Source organism: Lissotriton vulgaris, chromosome 5 (genome assembly GCF_964263255.1).
Source record: "Lissotriton vulgaris chromosome 5, aLisVul1.2, whole genome shotgun sequence".
Lineage (NCBI taxonomy): Eukaryota > Metazoa > Chordata > Amphibia > Caudata > Salamandridae > Lissotriton > Lissotriton vulgaris.
The window spans coordinates 690420478-690431761 of record NC_141693.1 but is presented as its reverse complement, the minus strand read 5'-3'; the positions used below and the strand labels follow the sequence as shown (position 1 = coordinate 690431761).

At 42.2% G+C, this 11284-nt stretch overlaps 1 protein-coding gene across 1 annotated transcript in view; it reads right to left on the bottom strand.

The window, feature by feature from the left end:
- Positions 1 to 8094: 8094 nt before the first annotated feature.
- The window catches only part of AIFM2 (AIF family member 2, ferroptosis suppressor), a 408648-nt gene continuing 405458 nt past the window's right edge, over positions 8095 to 11284 (bottom strand). Inside the window, exon 9 of the mRNA XM_086922126.1 lies at positions 8095 to 8452. Within this exon, the coding sequence (XP_086778252.1) occupies positions 8298 to 8452 (155 nt within the window). The 3' untranslated portion in view covers positions 8095 to 8297. The remainder of the gene's footprint in view (positions 8453 to 11284) is intronic.

Sequence of the window (11284 nt, the reverse complement as noted above, 5' to 3'; positions counted from 1 at the left end):
ATCAGGTCTTCATACTGTATATCGGTCTAAATTACTTTTCTACAATCTAAATAGAAAAAAAGAACAATTGATGGACAGAATGCAGCACAATGTATACATTCACTCAAGTACAGAGATCTGGGCCTAAATCCATTGTTTTTTTGCTCCCCGTGCCATTCCAGCTTGAACCGAGCCATCTGCATATAAGTCTTAACCCTGCGCCTAATGGGAACAGTCCAGCCTGAACTGTCAGGCCAAGTTCTCACTGGACTGGAGCCAAGCATCCTAGGACCAGTTTAGGGGTTTCACCCCTCATTAGCCAGGATAGCTTAACTCCAGTGGCATGGAGAGCAAGGGACCCATGTCTGGGCATACCTGTCCCACTCAGGATGACAAATGCAAAAAGAACAATTGATGGCCAGAATGCAGAACAATGTCATACATTCACTCAGGTACAGAGATCTGGGCCTAAATCCATTGTTTTTATGCTTCCGTTCCAGTGTGAACCCAGCCATATACAAATCAGTCAGGACCCTGCACCCAATGGGAAGAGTCCAGCCCGAACTGCCAGGCCAAATCCTCCCTGGACTGGAACCAAGCATCCTAGGACTGTTTTCGGGGTTTCACCCCTCATCAGCCAGAATAGGTTGCCTTGTTTCCGGTCCAGGGAGGACCTGGCTTGGCAGTTCGGGCTGGACTGTTTCCATGCTGCACAGGGTAAAGACTGATTTGCATATGGCCAGGTCTAAACTGGGTGGCATGGTAAGCAAAAGAATGATGAATTTAACCCAGATCTCTTGACTGGGGGTGAATGTTTTGATTTGCTTTCCGTCCATCAACTGTGTCTTTTGCTTTCTCTTACAATCTAAATAGGACATTATTGCAGCACCTACTGCTCTTCAAATATGGAATAAATGCATTCATCGGAATCAACTCCTGCCCAACTGCTGTTACTTGCACTTGTAGGATGGCAAAGCTGATAGTGTCTTGGTATTCTAACCAGGTCACAAATGGATTTTCACAACAAATATGTTTTTCTTGGATGTTCTCTTTCATTCACTGTAGAATTCGTAGTCAAAGCGCTATAATTCTTTTAGAGGTGAGGTTGTATGAGCAATGTAACCTGGAGCAGATGCACATCCCATCCACCCCACATTAAGTGCACGAGCTGCACCCCAGAGTCTATAACTTTTAGCGTCTGTAATCGTGTGACTGAATGTCACCTCTTTGTAATGTAACTAGATTCTGCACTGTGATTACTAATCTGTTTGTGGAGCAATGAGCTCCTGCAGAAACACTCCGCAGATACATTTTCCATCTTCACTTGTTAAGCAAGCGGCACATTGAAAAAGTGGTGGTTTTGTAATTAAATTTTCAGATTCTCAGAATAGGCTGGCTGCAGCATCATCGATTGTGTATACTATGGAGGAGCATTAGGGGCACGCCCAGATACAGGCTATTTTGATAGACAAGTCTAGTAGGGATAACATGAATTGGAAATGTTCCACTTTAATTGGGCATTGCACTATGTTTTCAATACTGGAGATAATATGACAATTCTTTGGGCTTCAAAAATGGCCAATGTTTAATCATAAATCATATTTCATCAAGTACTTCATAAATTTGCCAAAACGTTTTGAAATCTAAATCCTACAAACAAAACCTGTGCACCTCAAACAAAAAAGGTTTGCCCACTATACCTACATGCAGAATAAATACACTTTATTAGTATAAGTAATTACAATAATGAGATGGATTTTCAATCCATATAGCAAATAAATGGGGACAGTTTAAGAGTACAGTATAAGATTCAATATGATAGTGACATTCAAGAAGAAATGGCACCATCATCCAAAATGAGAATGTGGAAAAACTATGCAGTTAATTTCCACTTATAAGAGGTTGTTTTTGGAAAGATAAAGCTAAAAAGGGTAATATTGGCTTACAAAAACAGAGAATCTCCTGTCTGAACTGGGAATGTTGCCATATATGTATATGTACAAAAACCATGGAAATTCTGGTTCCAAATAAGTAACTCACTAAAAACCTCAGAGAAACAAGTTTTGGCAAGGTCAATACCTCTCATCTGCGGAACCGAATAGATTTGCCAATAGTTTATAGCCATGATACACAGCATCCCCGATGCCTTGCAGCATGACTAAAAAAAGTAGCTATGACACACTCAGTCTTGTCATTTTGTAGGTGCATGCACCACAGTTGCATGTGTCTACAAGATGACATGCTTTTTAAAAATTTTTTTTATAGATTCGAGTTTGTTCGGTAAATTAAACAAGCATTTACAATGCAATGGTCTCGGCATTATTAAAGGTAGAGCAGCTATTGTCAATGCTCATGACATTTCTTTTTTTTTTTTTAAATCATAAATAAATGGTATTGTCATTTATATTGCCAATAGCTTAATCGCTTGCATATGCAAGACCTATTGCATTAGCACCCACACACAGAGTAAGTAGTAGAGTGAGTAGGAGAGAGTTATTAGTAAAAAGAGTATTAGAGAGCGAGTAGTAAAAAGTGAAAGAGTGAGTATTAAAGAGTGAGAGAGTGAGTATTAAAGAGTCCTAGAGCCACACACATTTACATGCACAGCCACACCGTTAAATATACAAAGTGCATTTTTAGTTTCAGTAGTAAAGAGTGAGTAGTATAGAGTGACTAATTATGAGTGAGTAATGTTGAGTAGTAGTGTGTAGTACAGTATTACAGTAAGTACTATACATTAGATGCTATTTAGTAGAGTGAGTAGTAGCGAGTAGTTGATATTGAGTATTACAGTGAGTAAAGAGTGTTATGGAGTTGTATAGTAAATATTTAAGTGAGTATTGATAATATTTGATAGTGAGTAGTATAGAGTGAATATTTGAGTGAGTATTTGTGAGTAGTAGAGAGTGTAGTAAAGGGTGTGTAGTAGAGTGTGTAATAGAGCATTATAGTGAGTACTGTAGAGTATTTATTTGTGTACTAAAGTGAGTACAGAGTATTAGAGAGTTGTTGAATAAGTACTTTAGTAGTAGAGTGAGTAGTAGTGAGTAGTTGAAATTGAGTAGTACAGTGAGTATAGAGTTTTAGATATTTGTCGTGTAACTAGTAGTGAGAATATTAGAGAGTGAGTAGTAAAGAGTGAGTAGTAGTGTGTAGTAAGTTGTGTGTAGTAGACAGTTTTTTGTAGAGTATTACAGCATTTTTTCTCATTACTAAATCTATTAGGCAGTATTAGAGAGTTGTAGAGTAAGTAGTACAGTATTAGAGTGAGTAGTAGAGAGTGAGTAGTAGAGAGTCATGAGCGGTACTGCCAAGTGAATATAAACAATACAGTTAACCGATGCGACGGAGGCTAATGTGTATTAAACAGCCGAATAAAAAAAAAAACATAAGCAAAGATAATCAATTTGTTCTAGGGTATTGTTCTTAAAAATATATTTCACACTAGACACGTTTGCGATGATTTAAAATATGCACGGTAACAACGAGAATGTCACGATCGTCCGTCCCCAAAATACTGTCTCCGCATGTCTCACGATTTCGATAGGAATTACAATCTGATGAACAAAATACAATGGTTTGTTTGAAGACGGTTGCTACGATGCAGCTGTAACCCTCCTTTGTTTGAACATCAAGCTTCTCTCCCCAGCCCACCTCTTCCTGAGGCACGGTCAGTCCTCGGAGTATTTTTAATGCGATTTTATATAGCGCGAACATTACCCGAAGGTGTCAGAGCGCTTTACATAAGAACCAGTTGCGATACATAAGGATTTAGGATTACATGAGTTACATAAAAGATGCAAACAGAAAAAAAATTGCAAATGTACAAGTTGTAGAGTCACACAAGGAAGAGATACAAGCAAAAAAAATTGCGAATGTACAAGTTGTAGTCACACAAGGAAGAGATACAAGCAGAAAAAATAGCAAATGTACAAGTTGTAGAGTCACACAAGGAAGAGATACAAGCAAAAAAAATTGCGAATGTACAAGTTGTAGTCACACAAGGAAGAGATACAAACAGAAAAAATTGCAAATGTACAAGTTGTAACGCCACTCAAGGAAGAGATAGAAATGGATAAAGTCTAAGAGTCATATAGGAATGGTAGAGAGTACAGGTCTACTACATATACTAGTGGTTAGAGTTATCTCTATATACATGTATATACAAATAGTAGAATTTCTCAGGTCAAGGCCCAAAAAAAAATAATAATTGGCATTGTCATTTACACAGCTCTCACAGCTCAAACAGCTCTCACAGTTCGCATTCCTCACATGGCTCTCACAGCTCGCATAGCTCACCCAGCTTTCACAGCTCACACAGCTCTCACAGCTCACACAGCCCTCACAGCCCACACAGCTCTCACAGCCCACACAGCTCTCACAACCCACACAGCTCTCACAACCTACACAGCTCTCACAGCCCACACAGCTCTCACAGCCCACACAGCTCTCACAGCCCACACAGCTCTCACAGCTCTCACATCTCCACCAGCCCACACAGCTCTCACAGCTCAAACAGCTCATACAGCTCACACAGCTCCAACAGCCCTCAAAGTTCTCATTCTTCACACGGCTCTCAAAGCTTACACAGCTCTTGCAGCTCAAATTTCTTACCCAGCTCACAAAACTCACAGCATACACAGCTCTCACAACTCGCACAGCTCACACAACTCGCACAGCTCACACAGCTTTCACAGCCCACAAAGCTCTCACAGCCCACACAGCTCTCACAGTCCACACAGCCCACACAGCTCTCACAGTCCACACAGCCCACCCAGCTCTCACAGCTCCAACAGCCCACACAGCTCTCACAGCTCAAACAGCTCTCACAGCTCAAACAGCCCACACAGCTTTCACAGCCCACACAGCTCTCACAGCCCACACAGCTCTCACAGCTCCGACAGCCCTCACAGTTCTCATTGCTCACATGGCTCTCACAGCTTACACAGCTCTCGCAGCTCAAATTTCTTACACAGCTCACACAACTCTCACAACATACACAGCTCACATAGCTCACACATCTTTTACAGCTCAAATAGCTCAAACAGCTCACAGAGCTCTCAGCTCACACAGCTCTCACAGTCCTCACAGCCCACACAGCTCCCACAGTCCACAGAGCTCTCACAGTCCACACAGTTCACACAGCCCACACAGCTCTCACAGTCTACACAGCTTTCAACATAGTGTTTTAATCTGTAGTATAGCCAAATGCTTCCGAATGTTAAATACACTTTAAAAAAAGAAGATATTTTAACATATTTGTATCTGATGTTTGTTGCAAGAGTAACATTCCCATGACTCGGCTCCTCAGAGCCCGGTAAGATTCCTGCCTCGGTTCACCCTGTTGATTTGTCGAATGCCACCTCTAGGGATCTAGCCGAAGTAGCTCTTCATGACACACTTCCAACCTGGTCCTGAGTCTGAACAGAGGATCCGCCTGAAACAAAGGGCATAATCGCTGCAAACTGCTTAAAGCAGATAATTACTACTATGAACTGACAGAAATCCCCTGAACAACAAATGCTTTCGCGATGACAACAACATTAACAAATTACTTCCTGCACACATGGAATCGTTAAACGGACCAATGGTTTACAGTAATGGTATGTAAAGTAGTAAATATTCTCATTACGTATGTAGGCCAGAGTCCCTTCAGTTAGTAAATAATGTTTTTTGCTACCATTTTATGAGCTAAGAAATGCAATGCATTGTACTGATTACGAGTACAATTGGTGCTCTGCGCTGTATAAAACAAGGATAGAGCAGTAGTAAACGCGTTTATCCCCTCTGCCCCCTAGAAAAAAACAGCGGGGTGAATCGTTTGAAGGAAGGCTTTCATTTTCGTTGGTTTCTTTGGTGCAGGCTCTGGAGGGAGATTGGATTTAGCCTGTCTTTGGGAAAGATTCCCTCTGACAGGAGGATGATGGATGACACAGCCCTGCAGCCCCCACCTCTGCTCTCTCAGAGTGACTTTACAAGCAGAGCCCGGAGGAGCAAGGGGAGGGGAGAGGAGAGGGGTAAAATATACACAGCAAACGGCCCCGGAGCCCCAGACATCGATTGAGCTGCTGTCAGAAATTAACTAGCATATCAATGTTTCAAATCTCGCCTAAAAACAATATATGTGCGCTGGTGTGCGCTATACTGCTCACTTACAATAAATTTGCATTCAAAATCTCCACCACCCGTTTTCCATTTTCTATTGTGAAGCTCTGATACCTTTTCATGAAGTCTGCGATATATAAAACCGCATAAAATAAAAATACATTTCAAGTGGGGCTTGTTTAAATAAACAACACAAAAATACTTAATCTGTTCTTCTACAAGTATTGCGTAAGTGCAAGTGCAGCACGAAGTAATGCAGGAAAGATCTTTTCATACAGCGCTTAAATAAAGCGCTTTGAGCTGATTTAATTTTATGTTACTATGGATTCATAAGTGCCCCCGGTCACCCTTTGGCATCCAAGTGCTACTGTTGTTGACATCTGATCTTCTCCCACCCAGGAACAGCACATTCACGACTGCTGGAGAAGCGCTTTAGCGCCGGATACAGCGCTATCACGAGACACGGGCTGCCGGGCCCACAAGGTATTTCCATTGGGGGCCCTCTACGCATCCTATTTATCACTGCCACCCTCTAATGACGGCCTCGGAAGAGCTCTATTGACGGCAATAATTACATTGCAGGACCGGGCCGTAAATGCAGGAGCTAAGCACAAAACGACTCAATAGCCCGACTGGCCACAAAAAGGGCGGTGGGGCACTGGGGGTTACATCCCCACATGCCCAGCAGCTAAAGAAGGGCTTGCTTTTTATTATTATATATCAGAAGTTGTTCTCTAAAGGCAAAGAAAAAGAACACACCATATCAAACTACCTGCAGGAAGTCTCTAATCGCGGCACAGCAGAGCAAGAGAGGAGTGCTCCACACGACCACATTTCTCCGAGGCGAGGCAAAAAATGCTTTAGAGAAACGCAGCCTCATTTTCGCATTCGGGGGCGTGCTTTCTTTCTCTCCTCTTCCGATTGGCTGGAAGGTAAAATTCCAGCCAATGGGAAGAGGAGAGAAAGAAAACAAGAAAGAAGCTTAAAAAAAAACGCCCCGAGTATGAAAAAGACGGGGCTTGAACCGAGTGACGCCCCTCTCCTCCAATGGCTGGCCTCCGTTTAGGAAGCCAGCCAATGGAGAAGAGAGGTGGGTTCAAGCCTCCTTACTAAGAAACATAAAATCTCTGAGCTCAGCCCACTGCTTACGCAGTGCGACGCAGTCCTCGACCTAAAAAAGGAGCACAAAAGTGTTGCGTGGGTGGAGTAAAGAAACACAGAGAGCACAGGTGCATGAGAGCAACATGGAGGGTGGGTGGAGAGAAGCAATGGACGGGACAAAAGCAACGTGGAGTGGGCAGGGGGGAGCCACTTTGGAGAAAAAGCAACATTTAGTGGAAAAAAGTGAGCGTGAACGGAGCATGGAGGGGACTGGGGAAGAAGCACACAGATGACTGAGAGCAATACAGATTGCGGAGGGAGAGAAGTACCCTTGGCAGATAGCTGGAAACCACACATTCTCATATAGAATGCTAAACACAGAAAAAAATGTCGTTTTTTAAAAGTAAGCAGTGGAAGGAAACTAGTCCATAGACGTGCTCCAGGGGAGGGGCGGAGGTGCAAACACAAAAGGAAAGAAAGCCCACACAAGCCGATAAATAAAAACAAGCAAATGAGTGAAAAAGGAAACCAGTGGTAAGCAATGGATTGGATCTAAGCCCATTTAAAGCTGATAATAGGTATTTTTGCTAACAGACAGTTTGCGCTCTTTATATGTGAGATCTAAAAACATGGTGCTGAGCCTCTTATCATTCTCTTTGCTTTAAGCATTTTGACTTAAAAGGAGCAATCCATTACCCAGTACTGTCCATCCGTTTTTCCAAACACCCTAATCCTTTTTACATCAATCTGCCCAAAGGCTTTCTTCCTAATTGTTGGGGGGTACCTTAAAAAAAGTTCTAGCTAAAAGGCGTGGATGATGTGGGTAAACCTGGTGCCTGGCTATGTAATCCGGAAAGCTCTTGGCAATATGTGTACCAGTATAGAGGGCAATATAATTATACAAACATGTAAACACATTGATCTTTATTGCAAAACGGATACACAACATGAGTATCTTGACAAGTACAAATCCAGGTGGTGATCCTTATATAGATATACAACATAAACCAGACACTTTCCTACCTAAACACGTTTTTTTGTAAATACTGCAAAATCTTCAAAAAAATTCAAGTAGTCAGGTTTGCATATTTCTTATCTCTGTTCCGCCCCTGCTATTGTGGCATGGTCTGGCCCATTTCCTTCCAGCTTTTTCCAACAAATAAGTCCTTGCTCTTGACAAAGACAACAACTGTTCGTCCTACTTTGCAGGCATTGATTTGGCCTACTCCATCATCTCTTCCCATTGACAGCAGCATGGTGACTGACCCTGAAAGATTAAGGGAAAGGTAAAGTCAAGTGAGTTTTCGAGTTTGGTATAAAACGTAAGCTAAATACAATTTTTGTGTTTTCAAAACTTTGTTCTGACTTTTTAAAACGTATCAGAAACTATCAGGGGGAAGATGAAAGTAAAGGAATTTTCAGAAGTGTCGCTGTTACCCTACATTGAACATGTTAGTTTTACACATCAGTGAAAATAATATTCAGTAATTTGCTGTTAGGTCATTAAATCAAGTTTACATCCATTTCTTCGTTGAGCACCATGGCAAAATAAAATTGTATTTTCTGGCACATTCAAAGCTTTACATTGGTGCAGTCTGCTGGTTAATGTATGTTTGCACACTGAAGATGTAAAGTAAGGAATATGCTACTTACCAGTATGCATCTGTTCTTGGCATAGAGGGCTGCAGAGTGGTACATTATGAATAGATCGCCATCTGGTGTTGGGCTCGGATGATTGCACTTTGTTTTTCTCTTGGAGAGTCTTTTGTGTTTTGGTGACTCCTCCCTTAGTTGGTAGTGCGCATGGGCATCGGCTCCATCCTTAGATTGTTTTGCCATAGTAGGGTTAGATGGAGTAGTATAGTAGAATACAGATAAGAGTGCCCATGTAAGTGTATCTAAATAAGATAATGTTGGAACAGACACAGGTTTCCGGGGAGGCTGGGAGGGCATGTACCACTCTGCAGCCCTCTATGCCAAGAACAGATGCATACTGGTAAGTAGCATATTCCGTTCGAGGCATATGGGCTGCAGATGGTACATTATGAATAGACTATACAGCAGTTCTCTCCCTAGCGGTGGTCGCCCGTGTCTGTTGCAACTGTCTGAAACAATGTTTTTAATACTGCTTGTCCCACTCTAGCTTGTTGTGTTGTGTGCACATCTACACAATAGTGTTTTGTGAAAGTGTGCGGTGTAACCCAGGTAGCCGCTTTGCATATGTCATCTAGTGGAATGTTTCCCAGAAATGCCATAGATGCTCCTAGTTTACGTGTAGAGTGAGCTCTAGGAGGAACAGTTAATGTTCTCTTTGCTTTTAAGTAGCATATTTGAATGCATTTTACAATCCATCTGGCAATGCCCGCTTTGGAGATGGGATTGCCTTTATGTGTAGGAGAAAACGCAACAAATAGCTGTTTTGTTTTTCTGAAAGTTTGTGTTCTTTCTATATAGTACAATATGGCCCTTCTAACATCCAGTGTATGCAGGGCTCTCTCAGCTACTGTTTGTGGTTTTGGAAAGAAAACCGGTAATTCCACTGACTGATTGATGTGGAATGCTGAAATAACCTTCGGTAAGAATTTTGGGTTTGTTCTAAGAACCACTTTATTTTGGTGTAGCTGCATAAATGGTTCTTGAATTGTAAAAGCCTGCAGTTCACTTACTCTTCTAAGTGACGTGATAGCTATGAGGAAGGCCACCTTCCATGTGAGGAATTGTATTTCGCACCTATGCATAGGTTCAAAGGGTGGCCCCATTAGTCTGGTAAGCACTATGTTGAGATTCCAGACTGGGGAAGGTGGTCTTCTTGGTGGAATGACTCTTTTGAGTCCTTCCATGAAAGCTTTAATTGCTGGTACCTTAAACAGTGACAGATGTTGTCTGTTTTGTAGATACGCCGCTATAGCTGCGAGATGAACTCTGATAGAGGTATATGCTAGGTTACATTGCTGTAAGTGTAATAAATAGCAAATGATTTGTTTAGTGGATGCATCCAGAGGGTTGATGTTCTTACTGTTACAGTGTATAGCAAACCTCTTCCATTTTGCTGCATAGCATGCTCTAGTGGTAGGACGCCTTGCTTGCTTAATGATTTCCATGCATTCTGGTGGTAAATCTAAATACCCAAACTCTATGACCTCAGGAGCCAGATCGCTAGGTTCAGTTGTTTGGGATCTGGGTGCATTATTTCTCCATGGTTCTGTGTAAGATGCATGGGTAATAACCTTAGCTTTTGATGTGGTACTTGTGAGAGTTGTAACAGCGTTGTGAACCACGGCTGTCTTGCCCACGTGGGTGCCACTAGTATCATTGTCATTGAGTGTTGCTGTAGTTTCCGAACCAGTAATGGAATTAGTGGTAGAGGAGGGAACGCGTAAGCAAATTTGTTGGACCAATTTATCCACAGTGCATTGCCCTGGGACCTTTGGTGTGGGTACCTGGATGCGAATTTTTTGCATTTTGCGTTCTGATGATTGGCAAACAGATCTATCTCTGGTTGCCCCCATTTTTGGAAGAATGGCTGTAGTATTTGGTCGTGCAGCTCCCATTCGTGTACTTGTTCTGACTGTCTGCTTAGGATGTCTGCTATTTGATTTTGAACTCCTGGTAGGTGTTCCGCTAACAGGTAGATCTTTTGAGGAATGGCCCATCTCCATATGTCCTGTGCTAGTCTGGACAGTTGGAGAGAGTGTGTCCCCCCCTGTTTTTGAATGTAATACATTGCAGTCATGTTGTCTGTCCTGATCAGGACTGCTTTTCCTGCTATTTGCATTAGGAAAGCTTTTAGTGCTAGAAATATTGCTAATAGTTCTAGGTAGTTGATGTGCAGTTTCTTTTGCTGCACACTCCACTTCCCCTGTACTGTGTATTTGTCCATATGCGCTCCCCATCCGGAGAGCGATGCGTCCGCTGTTATTATCACTTGTGGAATTGGCTCTAGGAACGACCGTCCCTTGGAAATGTTTTCTGTGTTCCACCACTTCAGAGATCGATACGTCCGGTCGTTTACCAACACCAGATCTGTAATCTGACCTTGAGCCTGATTCCACTGTGTCGCTAGACACTCCTGTAGTGGGCGCATTTGTAGTCTGGCATG